Here is a 21,226-nt window from a genome sequence, read left to right on the forward strand (position 1 = left end):
CAAAACAAAGTGCTTTGAATTTTCCACCTTCTTCTTGTTTTTTATGCTTCTTCCCTTTGCTCAACCCCAAACTCTGTCCTGTTTGGGCTGACTTTGCGATATAGAAGAGAAATGCTGTTCCCCAGCTGGGGAGAATGTGTTTCAAGCTCGCTTGTCTGGCAGTAGCCCATCACTAGGGTCTCGTGGTGTGTCTCGTCCCCCCAGCCTTGCCAGGGGAGTGTTGACATCATGTCCACTGGCCTGGTGGGTGCATGTGGTAGGGAAACCCACCATCCGCTGAGGAGGAGAGAGAGGGTCCACATGTGAGGGCAACCAGACAGCCTCTCCCAGGATGGGTTAATCCTGGAGCTCCAGATATGGTATCCTTTTGCTGGCTGCTTTGGGTAAAAGCTTTTTTGGCTCCATTTCAAGGACTGGAGGATGACTCATTCGTCCCTGCCGCCGTGGTGTAAAACCTTTTGTCCAGACATTCCCAGCCCAAGGTGATGGTTTCCTGAAAATCCAAGTGCCCTGAGTGCCCAGATCTGTTGGCCCAGAGTTTGGGAACTGCTGATTCCTAGCAGTGCTGGGACCTGCTTGTCCTTTGCGAACTGGGGCAGCGGCATCTCCAGCATAGGTGCTGGGTGATGCTGAGGCACATCTGTGGTTGTCTCAGTCATCAGGACCTGCTGTAGTGGATGCAGGGTGAGCAACCAGCGCCAGCATAGCCTGCTCACACTTGGCTTGGGGTGGGAAAGGAGCAGGGTCTTTTCTTAAGAGTCACTAAATGATAGTAACTTAAGCAAGACATTTGGAAACAAGCAATGTGCTGCTGCACGTGGAGGTAGCAAATACTTTGTTTATTCCTGATGTTAGTGACTGAGCTGCTGCTCGTAGCAGGGTTTCTTGTCGTGATGTGCGGCTTTGCTGTGTGTGTTGGTTGGAGCTCCCCACATCGTGTTCGTGGTGAACGTTGCGTGAACACAGGACTCATGGAAAGACAGAACCACAGCTGGAATAGGGCTGGGGGTGCTGCCAGGGGCCTTTGCCTTGAAACCTTGAAACCTCCTCCCTTGTGCACGCACTCTGTGATGGGGGTTCTGCCCCCCAGGTCCATCCATGACATGGTTGCACTTTTCTCATTGCAGCATCTTTGTTCCATCACCCTTGGGATGATTTTGTGGGGTTTGCTGCTGAGGAGTTGAGTGCTGAACATTGTGTCAGAGAATGCTGTTTGGAGGATGCTTTTGCTCCGCTACAGCCTGACTGTCATCCCTTTTGTCAACAGGGTTATAGCCACCTGGCTGGCTACATCATCACCTTCCCAACTTCATCAGATGTGCCTCCAAGTCACACTGCACAGGGGACCCGCCCCAGAGGTAAGGAGGCAGGAACGGCCCTGCTGCAGGTCCAGGGCTGCCCAGGGGACTCCTGGCACGAGGGTGGCCTTTCCTCCCCAGCACAGGTCGTGTCATGTGATGGTGAGGCCAGGCCAGAACAGCTCCATGCTGCTGAGCAGTGGTGTGTGGTTGCTCTATCTCCTCTTACCAGGTGATGTTAGGAAGCTGGATGACCTATGATGAGGTCTCTACTGCAGGGCAAGGTTGGTTTCAAGCCCAGCCAGCCCAAAGGCAGTGCAGAGCCTGCTCAGCTCTTGAAATTATAAAAAACAAGCACGTCTGGTGATGGCAGTGCAGGAGGGCAACCAGGTTTCTTTGCCTGCAGTGAACCTCTTCTCCCTTCTCTGTGTTTTAGGAAAGGCCACAGGAGAACTCCTCCCAGCATGCAGGGAAAAAACAGAGGGCTTGGAAAAAATTTCGAGGTTGTAGGGTGAAATTATTTCAAGCCAGGCAGCCTAATCTGGTTCTGGAGTGACCCTGCTCAGGGCAGAAGCTGGACCAGAGACCTCCAGACATGCTCACAGACTGAATCACTCTGTGTCTCTGGCCTTTTGTCAAATATGGAAACAATTCAGTATTTAAAGGCTTTTATTTGACTGAGAACATGAAGGCAATTTTTCAGGGAACTGGAGAGAAGAGACCACAGTGTGTCTGTGAAGTGAAGCCCTTCCCTGTGATGGAGCAGCTCCATGGGACAGATGAGCCTCTACACTGTGGTTGCCTGTGGCCACTCCATGAAGTGCACCTCAGGAACCATAAAATCATAGAACAGTTTGGATTGGAAGGGACCATGAAGGTCATCCAGTTCACCCCCCCCTGCAGTGAGCAGGGACATCTTCACCTGCATCAGTCTTTTTGGAGCCCCATCCAACATGACCTTAAATGTTTGGGAAGCTGCAAAGCCCAAAGCCAGAGGACAAAATCCGTAAGTTTCTGACCTCTCCTAGCTCGGGGGGAGATTCTCCTCATTTGGCTATGTTGGATGCTTTGTGTCAGTGGAGGACGATGCTTTAGGGACAGCCAGGGTAGGCTCCCTGACCTTGTGCAAGGCTAGGGATCTTGCAGGACACAAAACTGTGATGGGGAGGATGGTGAGTGCATGTTGGGGTGCAGAGAAGCAGGCCCTATAGCATCATCGGGGTTTTACTCTCTGCTAAAAAATCCACCTAAGTGGAAGTCTTCAGGTACCTCACTCATCTGTACACATCTGTGGTTCAGTTTCCTCTTTGCGAAAATGTGTTACTCCTCCAGGTGATTTTGGACAGCAGTGCGGATGGACAAGTGAGGGACCTGAAGTTGCACAGCATGGGTGGCTGTGGTTCCTAGGGGCACACACTGATATCTCACCCTCCCTCTCCCAGGACATTTCCTTGCATGCAGGCTCTGCACCTGCTCCCAAGCAAGCAGCAGAAGTGATGTTATACCATTGCTGATGTGTGTTACACCTCAGACAGGGCTTCACAAGGCTCTGCTGGCCATCCGCGCTCCTCCATCTGAGGACCAACTTGCAGCCCAGGAAGTCAACCATATCCTGGATTGCATCAGAAGAAGTGTGACTAGCAGATTGAGGGATGAGGTTCTGCCCCTCTACTGTGTTCTCATGAGACCTCACTTGGAGTCCTGTGTTCAGTTCTGGAGTCCTCAGCACAGGAAGGCCATGGATCTGTTGGAGCATGTCCAGAGGAGGCCACGTAGTTGATCTGAGGGCTGGAGCACCTCCCCTACAATGACAGGCTGAGAGTGTTGGGGTTGTTTGGTCTGGAGAAGAGAAAGCTCTGGGGAGACCTCAGAGCAGCTTTCAGTACTGAAAGGGGCTACAGGAAAGCTGGGGAGCATCTCTTTATCAGGGAGCGCAAAGATTGGATGAGGAGCAATGGTTTTAAGCTGAAAGAGAGGAGATTTAGATGAGATATTAGGGAGAAATGTTTTCCTTTGAGGGCAGAGAGGCTCTGCCACAGGTTACCTGGAGTAGTTGTGGCTGCCCCATCCCTGGTGGTGTTCAAAGCCAGGTTGGATGGGGCTTTGAGCAGCCTGATCCAGTGGGAGGTGTCCCTGTCCATGGCACGGGGTTGGAGCTGGATGATCTTTAATGTCCCTTCCAACCCAAACCATTCTGTGATTCTGTGATTCTGTGATTCTGTGATTCTATGATTCCATGACTAAGGTGCAAACTGTGCCCAGATGCCATGTATCCCAGCCGGTATGGTCACTGCCCTTCCTTGGAGTTGTAGCCTTCTCTTTTGAAGTGCTCATGAGACTCTTTTGAAGTGCTCATACTTGTCATTGATAGCTATCCCTGCTGTGGCTACAAAACACCTCAGAGTTTTGCATGTAGAGCTGACAATATCTGGTGAGATGTTTCTCCCTTGAAGCATGCAGGAGTATTTTTGCCAGCCCTTAAGCAAGAGAAGAGAGGCAATAGCAAAGAAAGGATGGAAGGGAAAAAAAACAGCAACTCAGAAGAACGGAGGATGGCACCAAATTTGCTGACCTACTCACTCTCAGTTGCCTCTGGAGAAGAAGGAAAATGAATTGGAGGGAGTTGGCTGCTTGCAAATGGTCCTGAGAGCAAGACCAGGCTGTGCAGACCCTGGGGTCTCCTTGGGCTGACCTCTGCTCTGGGGTCTTTGGGTCAGAAACAACCTTCTGAAAGGCATAGGGTGGGCTTGGCCATTGGTGATGTCCTGGGGAGCTGCTGGTGGCTTCTGCTGGTGGGGACTGGCTTCATCTCAAGTGCCTTGACATCAGCTCATTACATCACTCCTAATCCTTTTAGTGATGTCTAGGTTTTGGAGAAAGCATGCTTGGTTCTCCAGATCCCATCCTGATAACCCAAACTAGCCCAACACAATACATCTAATCCCCATCCATCTCCAAAGCCAAGGAAGGACCAGGCATTCCTCTGCAGATGCTGTGTTTCATTCCGGTGGCTGCTCCTAAGCCTTCCTACGCTCACCAAGGGCTTCTCATGTTTAGCAAAGCCTCAGCTGTTTGTGGCTGGGGAGTGCTCTGGAAGTTTTAACTGCCCCCAGATGTGGTTTTCCCCAAGGAGACACCAGCTGTCTCCCTGGGTAGGGCACTTACGGCTTAGCTTACTGTGACCTAAATGAAATATCTGCTTGTCCCTGAACCAGGTCTCAGTTGGGTGCTCAAGTCCCCAGCACTGCCTCTTCTGCCCTCTGGGATGCTGGGGTTCCTCCAGGCACTCCAGATGCCTTGGCATTTGCCGGAAGAGGGAGGAAAAGGCAAGAAGCTGAGCTTCCCCCCTTGCCAACTGATTTGTCCTCTAGGAGATTAGTCCCCTTCCTTGGCTTACGGGGGGATTTGTGGCTGCTCCATCTGCTCAATCCCAGCGGCTCAGCAGGTGCTGGGGAGGAGTGACTGGAGCCCAGCTGCTGTCCCAGCTCCTGTGCATCCTGGGAAAAGACCCCTTGGATTTGCACCCCGATTTGGGCATATCTGTTGTGAAGGAGTTAAAGACTCCTGAGATAGATGGGTGAAAGTCCTGCTTGCAAAGTTGTTCAGACCTGAGGGTGTTTGTCAGTGGAGCTGAAGAAAGCTGTGTGGAGCAATGGCAAGTTTTTTCCAGCTGTTGTTGGCTGGTAGAAAGCCTTGAGGATGCTCAAGGATGAGGGACCAGGATGGTCCCACAGAGATGATTGCCTTGTAAAACCTCCTTGGCCTTTGGGAAAAGGGGTGGGTGGGTGTGGAGGAAAGCATCTTGGTGCAGGCTTTCCCAGGAAAACCCACAAGAAGCCGAGGCTTTGGAGGTTAGTGGGAGGAGGCTTGCTGGTTCACAAGTGCTTTTAGAGCCAGGTTTTCCTGAGGGAAAAATGGGAGGCGATAAGGGTGATACGGGGCTCTTCTCTCTGCCGCTCCATTGCTCCCATCTCATCACCAGGCACTGTCTGAAGGTGGTGGGTAGAGAAGAGGCTGGAGGTAAGTTAGGGAAGGGCTGATGACAAGTGGGCTTACAGACACTGGATTTATAAGGGCTGACTGAACTAGGTTTGTGGAAGCAGCAAGGGGGGTCTGCTGGGTGAGGCTGGGGGCTGGGACTTTGCCAAGTGTCGTCCTGTTCAACCATGGGACATGGGAGCCTTTACCCATGCCTGCATCTCAGCCAAGAATAGGTCTGGCACGCTGCTGGGCCCAGGAATGTGCTCACCCTGTGCTGCTGCATTTTTGGCAGGTGGGATCCTGCCAAACAGCCCTGGGGGTGATCCTGCTGGGACAGCGCTTGGAAAACACCAGATTCTCTTCTAATGTTGCAGGAAATCCTATCTCCAGGCAGCAGAGACAGGATGCTGAGATACCAGCACCATCCCCATCCTGCTCACACACAGCTGCAGAGCCCGGGGGGGGGACCAGTTTCAGACCCCCATCTCAATTTTCCTTCCCTTGCTGTTTCACCAGGAATACCAATGGAGGCTGCCAGGTGTCAGCTTAGAAATCTTTTAACTTTATCTCTTCTCCCCAAATGGACAATGTCTCTGCTCATTAGGTACCCGCCCAAGGGGCAGATGTCAGCTCTGCTCATGGCTTTTCTCAGCTTATCTCTGCTGAGACTCTTGATGGCTTTGGAGCGCTCAGGTCCCATCACGTCATGCCAGCTCCTGCCCGCGGGGCTGCCCACTCTGCCTGCCCAGTAGCTGTGCCGTCCTGGCAGTGGCTCACTTATGGGCCCCACACCTTGGGCTCACCACCTGCCTTTCTTGGGGAATGGGGTTTTGAAGGATGTTTTATTAAAAGGCTGGAAAATAACAGGCACCGGTGGCACACTCAGCGCGCGCGCACACGCGTGTTTTTGTATAGAGCTGGAATTGGTTTTCCTTGCCCAGGCAGCGCCTGGGAGGAGAAACCATTGCTGAATCCTGCCTTTTGAGGCTGATGCGTCCCGACAGCTTGTTCACTAGGACATTAAAATCATTGCCTCTGTCTGCGTAAAACACCCAGTAAGGCGGATGATGGGAACGCAGGTCAGGGGAGGATCATTCTCTCCCCTGCTTGATGAGCGATGGCACTGAAAAACCCAAGCAGCAGAACAAAGTGAATCCCATCAGTGCAGGGGCTGCTGCACCCTAAGTGAGTGTGAGCAGGGTCCCCTCTGACACAAGGGGACACGGTAATGCACATGGATCTGTCTTGCTGAGCTTCCTGTCTAGGAGGTGTATTATAGCTCAGGAATTTGGTGATACAGTGGGAGAACATCCCCATCCCATCCAGTACATCCCTCACCAGCCACACAGTGTGTTTTCCCAAAGAGCCTGAGTTTTCCCTGGGGGTTGCAACAAAGCAAGAAGACATCTGCAAATCTCCTTGCTCTCTGGACCTTGGACCTCACACAAATGCCCCACAGTCCCAAACACAGGGCCAAGCAAGATGCCTTGTGAGCACAAAAAGCCGAATACTCGTGGGTGAGGGGAAGCTGAAGTCCAGCTTGGCTGGCTGAGTTTGCAGGAGATGCAGGCTGGATGTGGGAGTAGGCTTTTTTTGGGGGGGTTGTGAGAGGAAATGGTATGTTTTAGGGGATATATGAAGACCCGCTGGTATTTGGGATGATAGGATAGGGCAGTGTACTGGGTTCCTGATGAGGCTGTTTCTGCATTGCCAGCCCACAGTATGTGCAGAGACGGGGAGACTATGTGCAAGACAGCTGATAACCTGGTTTTGCCTGAGCAAGCTTAGCTTTGAGGGACCCTTAAGAATTATTCTCAGTGTGATCTGATGAGTTGGACTTGGCAGCAGGGTAGTGTGTGAGCTGGGGTGTTCTAGACATGGGCACCCACGGGCAGCCCCCATGTCTATGTCTATGTCCCAGTCTGGATGCCTGCAGGTGTCCTTAAGAGCAGTGCTCACCAGCTTGCTCAGCCTGAGCAAAAGTGGGGAAGTTGTCAGGGTTCCATGGTCTGGTCACAGCCTGCTCACTTATGGATGTCAGCTCACCTCTGAGGCTGGGCGAGAGCATGAAGCTTCACCTTTGTATCCTAATGATGCCCTCTTCAGAGAACATTTGGCCACATCTCCATGATTCTTCCTTACCCACTCAAGACCAAATATGGGGAAATTTTTAGCCCCTTGGAACAAGGTGGCCAAGTCCTCCAGTGTGCATGGTTACGTTAACCCGAGGGTGATGCTGAGCCTGTGGTGAGTGCTGTCCTGTGTGGGGTCTGTGCTGTTTAGGTTGCTTGGTGCCTCTCTGGGATGAATTAAGGATGTGGACAGTGTCAGAGTCTACCTACAGAGGTTAAGTTTTGGAGGGACTGGCCTCATCAGTGTGTTGCAATTCACTGCATCCTCAGGTGCTTTTATCTGGGAGCAACAGGTGTGATTTTTCTGAGATCTGAACACCTCTGTTGTTCACAGATGACTCCTTTAGCATCGTGAGTGACCTCTAGAGAACACTGCTGACCAAATTTGCCAATGTCTCCTAGTCCATGAGAGCTAGCGGGTGAGCTGGTTATGCAGGCTTGGAGCTGTGCTCTCCACTGCCGTGGATCAGGGCATAGAACGCTCTTGGTGTGATAAGCTTGCTGGTGTCTTCCTTGTGGCACCAAAGCATGTTTCACTATAGAGAAACAACTGGGAAAAAAAATACTTTACTCTTCTGCTTGTACTGCCAGGTGTAGGGGCTTTAAGCCGTGGTAGAGAGAGGATTTAGGAGATGATGATGAGGATAATAGTCTTTCAGTAGACCAAAAAGTTGTTTGTCCAGAAGCTCAGGGTGCCTCCTGACTGCCTTGCTTTGGTCACTGATACACAAGACACCCTTGTCATGTGATGTGGGGACACAGTGGCTCTTCAGCCGTGGTGGTGGTGCCTCTGAACTATTGCACCTCGCAGAGTTCTTCTAGTAGCAGCCCCACAGGAGGTGTCAGGGGATGCTTAAAGCAGCCATGGTCAAGATGTGCTTTGCAGTGCTGAAAGTTCTGATTGGAGGCAGCTTTTTTGATTATTGGAGGTGCATGCTGGAACTGAGGTTGCCCCTAGTGTGGCGCCAGTCCTTTGTGAAGCACAGGCATGTCCATACCTGGAGATGATCTGCACCTGAACAGCAGAGAACATGAGTTAGGTCGGTTGACAAACATACAGTTTGACTGACCTACTCCCGTGCATCTCAGAGGGCTGCAGGACATAGAAATAAGATGTTTTGAAACTGGCTTGGAATTCTGCCTGCACCAAACATTTAGAGAAAAAAGCTGTGGTGGAAGCAGGGTTTTCTGTACATGGGTGCACACATGGTGCACAGTGTAAGACCATGGGGTTGTGGTTGGGAACTTACCATGTAGCATGTTAGCATCAGGGTGGAAGGGTTGTAACATAAGAAGAAGCTGGGAGATAGAGCAATATTTGATTACGAAAACTGCTGACAAATTCTTTAATGATGCATTTCCTGACTGCTAAGCCTTGTCTTGGGATAAACTCAAAGCTATGATCTGAAACACAAATTAAAGTTTTCTTCCTTGGGAAATAGTGGGCTGTGTTGCCGTGGGTTACTACTCTGTGCTTGTATGGGCAGCGGGGAAACAGGATCCACCCATGAGGCTGTGACAGAGGTACTTGCATCTGCACCAGTGCTGGGGAGCAGGACAGGGCTTTCCTTGCAACCCCTTGTCCTTCCAGCATCCTAAATTCTTGTCTGAGCCACCTCACTTCTGCGGGTTTTGATGGAGCTGATGCTGTAGTCGAGTTTTTTTCTTTTTCTTTTTTTTTTTTCTTTCTCAATACTGGCATCAGGGATCAGGAATTTGTGCTAATCAGCATTAAAAAAATTAGCAAGGATTCCTTTACTCAGGACTGTTTTACCTATGCACTTTCCCGTCTTCTGGGTTGCTCGTGGCCACAGTGGTGGTGCTGGGAAGATGCTCTTGTAGGTTCCTGCCTGTGGGGGCTGGCTGGGCACCCCAGGTTGCTGAGGTGTCATGCTGTCTTACAGGTCCTTCCCTGCTGCCTCCGCTGCTGACCCCCAGTCCTCTGCCCAACAATCTCCTCAACCTGGTGAGTGGCAGTTTGGGTTTCCCATCTTTTCCAATTGATTTTTGGCAGTTTATGTGCGACCTGTCCTGCTTGCTGGTGACACCAGCTGGGGATGCAGTCAGTACCTTGGACGATGCGGATGCTCTTTAGAGAGAAAGGGAAAAAAAACATTAGTTCTGAGGGCAGTTGGTCGCTGAGAGAGCCTGTGCTGTCTCTATCCATGGAGGTTTCCGAACCCCAGAGGGACAAAGCTCTGGGCAATCTGCTTTCATCTTAGTATCAATGTTGCTGTGAGCAGCAGATAGGACTGATGACTGACCTCGGGGGGTCCCATGGGCTCCCCTCTTGCTGGAGACAAGTGTGAGGGCTGCTGAGTCACCAAGAAGAGGAAGATTTCCCCTTACAACACACAAGCTGCCCCAGCACGTCAAAAGTAGCACGAAGTCCAAGTGACCAGTGGGGCCTGCAGCTCATGTGTCTCGCTGCCCAAAGAATATTTTGGGCAATGGAGACATTTTTCTACCCTCTGGCACTCAGCTTATTAACTACTCAGGCTGCTCAATTGATTTTATTGACGGGAAGTGCATGCCCCAGTTAACTTATTGGGAGCAGCAGCAAAAATAAAGCAATAAAAATAACCTGGCGCCCATGTCACTGAAACATGCTGGAGTATTTCCATTGTGATTTGATTTCTAGATGAAGGAGACCCCTGGCTCATGCTCCTGCTGTGGGGGCAGTTCCTGGGCTGTGGTCACCTGGGGTTCTTGCTGGGATTGTGTCCTGGGGACCCCCTCCTCCACAGCCCAGCTTTTTGGATGACTTCCCTTTGTTGATGGACGTTGGGGCAGGACATGCCCAAGCCTGCTCTGAATGTAGAGAAAAGTAGAGGCAGGGCTTTACTGCCTGTCCTTTAAACAATCCAAAGGTGATGCTCTTGATTGTTTGTTCCCTCCCCAAACACAAACCATGTTTTATTTCTCTCTGATATTCACTTTTCCTGGATGGTAAGCATCCATTTGGTGTTGTTCCTCTGTGTTTTGCTTAACCTGTGTCATGTCCTGGTCTGCAGGCTCGTGTGGTGGACCCCCAGTTTCCGCCTCACGCTCAGCATGCCCTTTTCTGGTGAAACCACACCCTCTGAGGAATCGCTCTGGAGCTCAAGTCCAGCCTGCAGGGTAAGGTAAGGTGAACGCAGTCCCTTTCCAAATCCCGGGGAGTTTTTGCAGCTGCATTGTGGCATCTCTTAGGCTATAATGTCCCTGTAGGGAGAACATGATTGGACTCTGCAGAGAAAGGTACTGCTGCACCACAATGACCCAGATCTGTGTGAGGGACAATGCTGCAGGATGAGCATAAAAGGGAGGGTTTTTTTTCTCCCAGTACGGTGCAATTGTGCTAATAGGGCTTCTGCGAGGTATGTTTTGCTGCTGGGACCACTCTCTGCAAAAGGGCTAGCACAGTCCAGCATCTGTGCAGGTCTCCTGTCCTGCCACCTCTGCCCTCGTTGCACTCAGCCGCCCACTTTCCGCTGCATTAGTCACAGGGGTCCATTAAAATCAGCTAAAGAGCTAAGCTGGGAAGTGCATAGACGGGGTCATTTTCATCAGCCACTCTGCTTTTGTTACTAAAATAGATCTGCTTTGGCCTGGGGCCATTGTATTGTCCCAGGCATTGACTATAGCAAATGTACGATGGGGCAACATTTTCCATTAGCGAAGAGGAGGACATGCATCTCTGAGTAAGAAGACAACTCCATAAATCAGAAATGTTGTAATAAGAGTTAAATCCATCTCTCTTTTCTCCCTTTCCTTTTAAAAGTGTCACTAATCCTTCTTCTCTTCATGCAAAACCATGGGACAGGCTAGCCAGAGCAACACTGTTCCTGCAACAAGACGGTGCACTTTGGATAAGACGACGGAGGGTTTGTCACAGGAGCTGCAGGTGACCCAGTAAAGGGCAGCAAGGGTAGAACGTGCCCCAAAACCTGCAAGGAGACTTATCCAAGGTCATTTGTGACATGGTGGCTGTCTGGCCTTGAGCATGTCATCGTCTGAGGTCTCTGTTGTCACTGTCTGCAGCTCCTGTATGCTGTGGACTGCCTCTTGCAAACACATCCATCTGTAGATGCTGTTTGGGAGGGCAGAGGGTGGCTGTGGCTTTCCTGCTGGTAGTTTGGAGGCCATGATCTGAAGGAAGGATGCACTTGAGATTATGCTCCAGAAAGGTTGTGCTTCTTCCCTTCTTGGTGGCATCCTCCTGAGCATAGTAGATCTTCGGAAAGGGCTTCATGTCACCAACCCTAGGAAAAGTGCGACATGTCCTTGCTGGGGAGGGCTCTGAGTGTGCAGTCTGGGAGCAAGTCCCCAGACTGTCCTCTCTCATAACTCCAATCTGTCCAGCAAGTGCCTTTTATCCTCTGGCTTTAGTGAAGACTCTTGTTTTGCAATAAGTCATTACTAAAACATCATTTGGATGAACATCATGCCATCTCACAGCTCCTGCCTCCCTCCAGGAGGGTCTCCAGCCTCCTTTTTCTGTCTTTGTGCACTCCCTGTCCAGTATCCCATCCCTTCCCCCAGGACTGTGCCTCAGACCCTCTCCCACATCTGCAGACAGGAGAGGAGCCTGGTGCCTGGCTCTGTGCACGCCAGAAGCTGCTGGCTCAAAATGCAAAGTAACGTGTGGTTTGCATTTTAAATGCTTAGCTCTCTTCAAGGCAATGGCTTGGACCTTTTGCCCCATGGGATTTCATCCTTTGTACTCAGAGCTGACCCTGTGTGGGTAGTACCATGACTATTTTATAGAAAAACTACAGATGTGGGGCACACCTGGAAGAGGACTCAATTTTTGGAGACCACTGGGTGCTGGGAAACCTCTGCTGTTCTGTCTTGCATCCAGGCAGTGTGATGGCCTCTATCCAGTGGTCAGTGCTGATGCTGGAGGTTGGAGATGCTGTGGGGTGAGCAAGGTGCTTGGGTAGCAAGTGTCCATGCTGGTAAGGGGAAAAGCTGGCCACAGTATGACATAAAGCTGTGGGGTGCTGGTGGGGGTGTGCCAGCCAGCGGAAAATGATTTCCCAGTTTGACCCTTCTGCTTAATCTGAACTTGAAGGTGAACGAGCAAAGCTAATGGCATTGATCTGGGATGTGGCTGATGAGCACCGTGCCCTGCAGAAAGCTTGGCCCCTAGCATTGGGTCCCTTTCTCACCCTCTTTTTTCCTGCCTCCTCTTCATGCCTTTCTAAAGCAATCAGTCAGAGCAGGGCCCAGCATGGCACCCTGTGCTACTGACCTTGCTGGGGGCCAGGGAGACCCATATGGACACCTGCAGAGAGCTGCCCAACTGTCTGATGGGCTTCTTCCCAGCTGCAGCCACGTCTCCACCACTGATAAGCCTCGTATCTGCTTGCCATCAGCTCATGTGTTTGGGAGGCACATGCTAAAGGCAAAGGTGTTGGTACCGATAAAGCCCATGCTGTGTGCCAGGAGGCACGTTCCTCGCAGGGAATGAAGTTGTCTGCCAAGCTGCGCGCCAGCTCTCCTGACTCAAGGGGCCTGACGTCTTAACAAGCAGCGATGCGTTGATGGTGTTTAGTTCAGACTCGGCTCACAGAGCAAAATGTTACTTGAAGCATCTCTGCACTGCTTTAAGGTCTTTAGGTAAAATGCCATACACACCAGCAAATTATATTTCTTTGAGCAACTGGCTAACAAAACCCAAGCAGAGGCTGAAAACATAGAACTTGCCTTGGCTAATATGTAGAAAGCTCCTTTTTGGGGAAAGAAAGATGATGCGCCTTCCCTCAATGTCTTCCGTGCTTTAGCCATGGATTTTCTGCAGCTGAAAATAACAAACCATTTTAATCTAAGTATTGCTTGTTCTGATCTTTTAATCCAGCTTCCCTTCTATTGACAGAGCAGCCTGAAATAATTTCTCTGCCTGCCTCTCTATTATATAATTATTCAGAAGATTACTCGGGAGCCAGATTTAACTGGGCGTCACTGGAGAAGGGCAAGGGGGCTGTGAATAGGAGTTGCAGGGCTGGAAGGTGGCGGGGTGTCTTTTCTCCCTTTACACACTGGCCATCGCAAAACACAGGAGGGGAAAGCAGCAAGCTGAGAACTTTTGGCTGGGTCTGTATTTTCATTTGAGGTTGGCAAGTTTCTCCCTCAGCTTGTATTCGTTGGAATAAAATGCCCCGTTGTCTGGTTGGTGACTGGAGCAGTGATTCTCTGAGTCAGGGAGGATTTCAGGTGAAACCATGCACTTTTCTACACCATATGGGTCACTTTAACATTTTACTTTTGTCTTTAATTGTGGTGGCACAATCTGGCCTCAGGAAGGACCTGAGCATAGGGACTGTGCTCCTGAGGCCTCCCATTCCTGTGCAGAGTCCTGTGCATGGGAACAGCAGTGATGGAGAAGCAGCAGCCAGGTTCAGATCCCTTTACAGAGCCTCCCTACCCTCCAGCAGATTGACACTTCCACCCAGCTTAGTGTTATCCGCAAAATTGCTAAGGGTGCACTCAATGCCCTCACGCAGGTCATTGATAAAGACATTGAACAGGGTTGGACCCAGCACTGAGCCCTGGGGAAAAACACTTGTACCTGGCCTCCAGCTGGAGTTAACTTCAGCTGTGCTTTCTAACCAAAGCCCAAGCCCAGCTGGTTCTTTGAGGAGCCTGAGGTGTTACCCTTAGATAAGAAGGGCTCAAGTGCTTGGATGATAGGATGGCTGGAGGCAGCTGATCTGCAGGAATAATATAACTGAAATTCAAGGGCAGATGCCAGAGGTAGATTCATCTGGGGCTTTCCATTGGCAGGGGTGATGAACAGGCATGTCCTTGGCACGACACGATGGCCCAGCTGAGGGATTTGCCAGGTGGAGATTCAGACTGCCAGAAAAATGCCGGTTTTGACTGGCATGACCTATGGGCTTGAGCTTTGATGGGAAAAGCGAGAGGATGTCTTGGGCTCAAAAAATTGCTTTTCTCCTCCACAAACAGTGTCCAGGCTCCAGTAGGCTGGTACCTACAGTTACAGAGGGAAGGCCAAGAGTTTCTTTGCCTGTGGACCATGGCTCTTTGGGATGTGGTGGCTCAGAGCTGCTGGCCCTGGGAAATACAAAGGTGGGGCAAGAAGGGGTCTGCAGCATCAAAGGCAGATGCTGGGAGCTATAGCTTGGTTTGCCTTGCTGCACAGGGCCTTGGGGACCCCTTTGGGGCAGTGCTGCATCCCAGGATTGTGCTGGGTTTTAGATTTGGCAAGTGTCTGCAGGGGAAAGTAATTTCAAAGTTGAAATGCCCTTTGAACCTGGTGGGACCATGCACTGGTGGGAGCAAGCAATGCCCACCCAGGACACCCCAAATTCCCTCCACCCTAGTTGATCCTTCTTCCAAGAAAGCTATTTCAGCAGACCCTCTGCCTCCAGAGCAGGAGCCTTGTCGTCTCTTGGAGCAGCTGGTTGTTGCAACCACTATGATTAGCCAGGATGGCAGCAGAGATTGGAATCAGCTTGTCGGGGGGGGAGTCACGAGCAATGTGGGGACATGAGATAATCTTCTATCAGTGATGGAGCAGTTGTAACACATCCCCTTCCTCCAAGGCTCAGGGAGCTAGCTGAGCTGTGGGGTCTGCAGTCAGGGCTTCAGCCTTGTCCTTCTCACTGCTGTTGCTGCCTCTGAGATGGAGGTTTTAGCACAACTCATCACCTGCAGCTGTATGCCCTCCTCTTCCTCCCAGAGGCTCTGTTCATGGAGTGGGTGGGCAAGCACTACTCTGCCGGTACCCTGGTAAAGCATCTCCAAATTACCCCTTGCACACAGGCAGTATTCTAGTCTCCTACCCAAGCTCCTTTCTCCTTCATGTTGAAAGCGTTGGTTGGTTTGCCCTCATCGCCTTGAGGCAACTCGATTTGCTCAGTGGCCTTTAAAAAAATTTGAAAAAAAATCAAAGCCCACTGAAATGACAAGAACATCAGCATCCCCTTTTCCAGCAAACCGAGAGACATGGGAGAAAATAGGTCACATGCTCTTCATCCCATGCCACGTGGTGGCCCTCCCAGGGCCAATGAGGTTTTGAGCCCTCTGCGCTGTACGGCAAAAAAAAATCACTGGGATTTTTTTTCCCCCATAGCATTTTTCATCCTTTCCAAACGTGAAAAGACTGGCCATCTGTCTGGACGCCCCTCTCATCAAATCGGCACTAAAGCGGCTCGTTGGGGAAGGTAAGAAGATTTAAAAGATTGTGTTGGTGGAAGACCGCCTGCCGCGTGCAACTTTTCCTACTGATGAAAATCAGGAAAGAATCATGAAATGAGTCGGGTCTGGGGCTTCGATATGAGTTAAAAGAGCTTTGGATGCTTAAGAGCCATCTTAAATGAAGTTGTAGAGGAAATTTAAGTCTGTGTCGGAGGGAGGTGGGATTATGGGAGAAACAGGTACGTGAGCAAAGGGGCTCACTGAAGTGAATGGCTGCTCCTCAAGTCTCTCCTATAAAACAGTTGCAAAAATGTTTTTTTCAAGATTGTTTTGCAAAAATTTTACGATTTTTCTTTTGCAACATATTTCTGCAAAATTATTTAGCAAGATCTTCATTCTCTGTTCTAGCATATGCTTTCTTTTGTAAATTCAATTTTACCTGTATCTTGTGGTTAACGCCAAAGATCCTATCCCTGGGCAGGAAAGCGTCGATCTCTGCTTTAACCAGAATATCCAGCCATTCCTAATTTGCGGGATTTACAGTGCAGGCTTTGGACAGTGTTGTTTATGTACGCACTCAGGGTGGAAATAGCACAAATTGAATGCCTTAAAGAAATCGATAAAATATCATAGATCTGGCATCTTGATCTGGCAATGTAATAACCCAACCATGTTTGATTTAATTTTTACCTTTTGTTCTATTTCCATTAATAATTTTTTTCATTGCATGGGGGAAATTTGATCTGGGGAGAGGAATCCCCTTCCTTATGAGGCTCGCTTTGTCTTCTGTTTGCCTTCATGTAACCATTTTATTCCAGGTGCCTAAATTCTTTCTGATACCGTAGCACTTCTGTTGCATTTTCGTTGGTTACATCATTGTTTTATAAGTAGAAAAGTGAAATATTAGTTGCAAATGTTATAGAAGACTGTTGAAATCAACCCCAAAATATCATCTCCTTATTAGAAAGGGAAAATGTTCTTGGATGTATTTTTCTTGTAATCTGAGTTTTCTGGGATAATGTAATTTTAATGTGAACCATATTGGAAAATCTTATTTTATTACTCAGAAGTCACATCCGACTTAAAAATAAATGAGAAACAGCGGATCAATGGTGTTGTGTTTGAGTTTCCATAAAATGATTGACCTTTGTTTTGACAGAGGCAAAGACAGGTGCTAGCCTGCATTTTGATACAGAACCAAACCCTGAAAAAGGGCAATTTTTCTTAATATCTAGGGATTTGCCTTTAATACAGAATTTCCCAAATAAGTCAGTAATATTTCTGAAGCTCTTAAGCTTAGACTTTCCTCCTCTTTTATGGCTTGATTTATGGAAACATATTTAGTGCTCTCAGATGCAAAAGCAAATTTGAAACTCTTTCTTCCTGAGAAATAACTAAAAAATACTCTTTTAATCCTGCTGAATTAAGGGGATATTTCTTTCTGAAGAAATCTGATCATATTGGGCTGGAGATAAAAAGCTACTGATCAAGACCAAGGGGAAAAAATGCTCTTGAGCTGGTCTGGATGTTATTTTAATGTTCATGTTTCAATAGGTGCGAATTCTGCCTCCAAGTTGTATTAGAGTGGCTGTGGGGTATTAGTGCATAGGATCAGATAATACAAATGCTGTCAGAATCGGTGGCATGGGTTGTGTAGAGCAGACCAAGCAAACCACCTCCAGCACCGATCTGAGGTGGAAACGGAGGGGTCCTGGGCTCCTGCACAGGGAGATGCTCACCAGCTTGCAGGATGCTCTTCTTGGTAGCTATCAATGGTGCTTTTCCCCTCCATGGTTTGGTGGTCCCGGGGCCACTTTTCTTAGACAAACATTATTTTTTATCTCCAAGTGACATACCTGTTTGGGTAATGGACTTTGTCTGTGTGGCAAGGGGAGTGAACACCTTGCTGGCAGCACATTGTGGGACTCCTTGTGGCAGGGGGGCTCTTGCCTGGTGCATGGGGATGAGCCCTATCCTGCTGGTGGCAGAGTGCTTCCAGCCTCAGCTCCAGTTTGTAGTGAAGCATTGTGTCTGCTTTTGGCAAAGCAGAGGGTGCCTTCCCAGCCCTGGATCATGCTGCAGGGGGTGGCACTTCTGGCATGGAGTCCTTGTTTCTGGAGGGCAAGCCTATGTGGCTTGAGTTTGCCAGGCCTCTGCAGCTGCCTTTTGGCCAGCTGAAATGAAAAGTGAATTTAAATACTTCCTCAATGGGTGAGGGCTGTCACCATCCCTCTAGTGAGCTTTTTTTCTGGTTCTCGCTGAATGCATCTTTCCCAGTGCTGCGATGGCATGCACACGTATATCTGGTTTAATTTCTTTATTTTATTCAGTCTTTTGCCTACAGGAAAACTGGGGAGGGGCTCTTCATCACAGAGTGCAGGGATAGGATGAGAGGGAATAGTTTTAAGCTGAAAGAGGGGATATTTAGGTGTGATACTAAGAATAAATGTTTTCCTGTGAGGGTGGTGAGGCACTGGCGCAAGTTGCCCAGAGAAGTCGCGGATGCCCCATCCCCGGAGATGTCCAAGGCCAGGCTGGATGCGGCTTGGAGCAACCTGATCCACTGGAATGTGTCACTGCCCATGGCAGGGATGGTTAGAACTGGATGATCTTTCTTAAAGATCTCTTCCAACCAAAACCATCCTATGATTCTATAATTTGCTAAATGAGCTGGTAGTGTGCAGCGGTTGCCAGCACAGGGCATCTCACTGCAGCAGACCTGCTCCGTCCTATGGATGCGCCATCTGCCCCAGGTGCCAGGGTACCACCTGCCCATGGTAGAGTCAGGTCAGGGTGTTATTGGTGGTGCATCCTGCCCTGGATTTCGGAAGACACCCACAGCCCTGCAGGAATGAGACTGCTGCAATTGCCATGCCCTCACGGCCAGATATGGGGACAGAGGTGGGGATGGTCCCTTCCCCAGCAGCCCTGACTCCCAGCCATGCAAATTCACTAATTCCCTTGCCGGTGCATTTCGCTCAATGTTTAGACCCGAGGTCACAGAAGACCTACCATGGGGAGAAGGAGAGAGGAGAAGGCGGCTCTCCTTGATTTTAATCAGGGTTGAGGTTTAGCTGAAGTGAAAACAGATCGGGAGTGACAGATTTGGAGCCTGCTGTCAGGGTCTGAGTGTGGCGCAGCAGCGATCCACCCCCAGCCACTAAGGGCCCCCATCCTCCTCCTTGCTGTCCAAAGCCAGGGAGAGCTGCCATCACTAAGCACAGGATGGGGTCCGTGCAGCCCTTTCCACCACTGGCACGGCTGCTGGCTAGCTTTGTCACACGTCTCTCCTATGTCCTCCTTCCTCGAGGTGCTTTTGGCTGGGGGCAGCATCAGGGAGGACATGGCCTTGTGGTGGCTGCCGAGCATGCAGTCACTACTACCCCTGTCTTCTCCAGCCCTGTGCAAATTGATGCTTGAAAAAGGAAGGATGCGGTTAGTGCTGCATCCCAACCAATCTGCTTGGTCCTGATCAAGCGATATTGGATTGCTTCTTCAACACAGGGAGCCTCCAAGGCTCTCCCTTCCCACATCTCCCATCAGTATTCCATTCCCTAATTGCTGGAGAGAATGTCATGGATTTTAGGCTTGTGGAGAAACGGCACAGGCAGAATGCTGGATGCAATCCTGAGCCTGAAGGAACTGGGATTTATGGAGTCAGACTGGTCGTGGCTCCCCCATGGGTCTCATTTGTTCCCAAACATTTTCCTAAATGTGGAGAGGACCGGCAGATGCTGTACCCAGTCTGTTCCTTATGTCCCCAGTGTGTTCCTTATGTCCCCAGCCTGGAGATGGGGGAATAACACAGGAAGACCTGCCTGTTTCCTCATCCCTGGATTAGTGGGGTCTAGGACCTACCCTAAGCACTCTGAGGAATTTGGTGGCATGCATGAGAGCAGCTCCCAATCCCCAATCTTTCATCCTGCATCTACTACACTCCTGATGTTTTTTATTTAAAAAAAAATAATTCAGCAGCTAAATCAATTGTGGTTTTTTGTAGAGATGGAGCATGTTAAAATAACATGTTCCTTGACCATCTTGACCTGGCATCTCCTGTTTGCCCTTGAATGATCCGAGTTGGTCAGTCTGTTTGTCCACCAACACCTGTACAGACCCCTCCAGGGCAGTCCATGCACTGCAAGACACACCCTGTTTCTGGGGATTAGAGAGAGCAAAATGGAGATGGGATGAGATGAGGCAGTAGATTGCTTTGCTTTCAGGATGAAGGGATTTGTGGGCTGCCCCCAGATCAGCAGATTGAAAATGGAGGGAAATTATTGGGATGATGCTGCCTGTGAGATTAAAGCCAGGGCAGGCTCTGGTTGAGGCGAATGAGGGGGGTCACGGATGGGGGAGCCGTGGGATGTCTGCTGCTCTGAGCTGCTCCTGGTTGCATCCTCATTTGTTTTGGAGGACACACTGGAAGCAGATATCCCCTTGCCCCAGCTGTCCAGGATGCCTGAAAGGGTGGACAAAGGTGGAGAGAAGGATAAAGGGGGTAGGAGGCTATGTCCCTGAGGGCTGGATCAAGGAAAATAGTGGTAGGGGGGTTTGGTGCCTGCTCTGCAGCTGTTGCAGTCACACATGCATCCATGCAGCAGTGGTGTAGAAACAGGATAGGCAAAAGTCTTGTGCTGATTACATCCATTCCGCCCTTTCAGGTAAGGACTGAGTTACCTCCTTGAGGTTATGGTGAAGGCTGTGCAGTCTCTGCCATGTCAGTGAGATATAATGTGCCTGTTGCTTTCTGCTTTCCTGAGGCCTCAGAAGTGCTGTCCTCTCAGCTGCCCCACTAGGTTAAAAGGTTGCTGGGAGTGTGCCTGGAGCCCTTTGCAAGGTCTCTCATTTCCAGGCCACCTGTCCTTTGAGGTCCGCACAGCTCCCCATCATGTGTCCTCCTTTACAAGTAGCTGTCATGGACCTATGACCATGAGGATCCTTTATTGGGTGTCTTTTGGTCTTCCCATGAAAAATAGCGTGTAAAAACTGGCACATAGGGGACTGCTAACTGATTGTCTCACCCTTCAGTCTCCTGCGGGGTGTGCTTCCAATGCTGGCTGCACTGGCATCCTTGGGTAAGATGTGGGTCTTTCAGAGCTTGTCTGCACCCCTGGCAGAGCATCTCCCACTGCGAGGTGGTCTCCTGGCTTCCATTTCTTAGCCTCTGGCTAGGGGGAAAAAGACTAAATTGGGTACACTCTTGAAGCGTGACAGACCCTGGACATAGCTCTCTGTCAAGGTTATAAATGCAGTTGTCCAACAGGGATGAGTTCTGCTTGCAAATGTGCAAATCTTTGTAGGATTTAAACAATGATGACTGTCAGAATGACATTGTCACCGACAGCTCATGGCTGTGGGGCGCCACTTTTCCAGTGCCTGACCTGGATCTTTTTCACTGCAGTGTAAGCCCTTCACTCAAGACTGTTGGCCCCCTGTCTGCCCCCACCGCTGTGTCCTGCAGAGCCTTGGTTCCTCCTGCCCTTCCCATGTGCCATGTTTGCTGGCCCCAGGGATCTGATGGCTGGATCTCGGGTGAAGACCCGCCTCATCATCATTGGTTTCTTTCTGCAGATCCTGAACTTACAAGTGGAGTTGTTGCTCCCAGCCCTTTTTGGATAGATGGGGAGCTCTTTCTCTGTTTCTGTGAACTTAATTGCACGCAGCCAAGCT

General features: G+C 50.0%; 1 protein-coding gene across 31 annotated transcripts in view; it reads left to right on the top strand.

Annotated features, from left to right (window-relative positions):
• The first annotated feature begins 1,267 nt into the window (after nt 1-1,267).
• The window catches only part of PCBP3 (poly(rC) binding protein 3), a 59,035-nt gene continuing 39,076 nt past the window's right edge, over nt 1,268-21,226 (top strand). For 26 of the 31 annotated variants that reach the window (XM_069860893.1, XM_069860885.1, XM_069860878.1 and 23 more), the window contains exons 1-3: nt 1,268-1,358; nt 9,316-9,377; nt 10,426-10,531. In XM_069860893.1, coding sequence (XP_069716994.1) covers nt 10,466-10,531 — 66 coding nt within the window. In that variant the 5' untranslated portion in view covers nt 1,268-1,358; nt 9,316-9,377; nt 10,426-10,465. Of the gene's footprint in view, nt 1,359-9,315; nt 9,378-10,423; nt 10,537-15,491; nt 15,583-21,226 lie in introns of those variants that run through there. The other 5 variants (XM_069860866.1, XM_069860867.1, XM_069860868.1 and 2 more) reach the window with 5 other exon arrangements.

This window comes from Phaenicophaeus curvirostris, chromosome 7, assembly GCF_032191515.1.
Source record: "Phaenicophaeus curvirostris isolate KB17595 chromosome 7, BPBGC_Pcur_1.0, whole genome shotgun sequence".
Classification (NCBI taxonomy): Eukaryota; Metazoa; Chordata; class Aves; order Cuculiformes; family Cuculidae; genus Phaenicophaeus; species Phaenicophaeus curvirostris.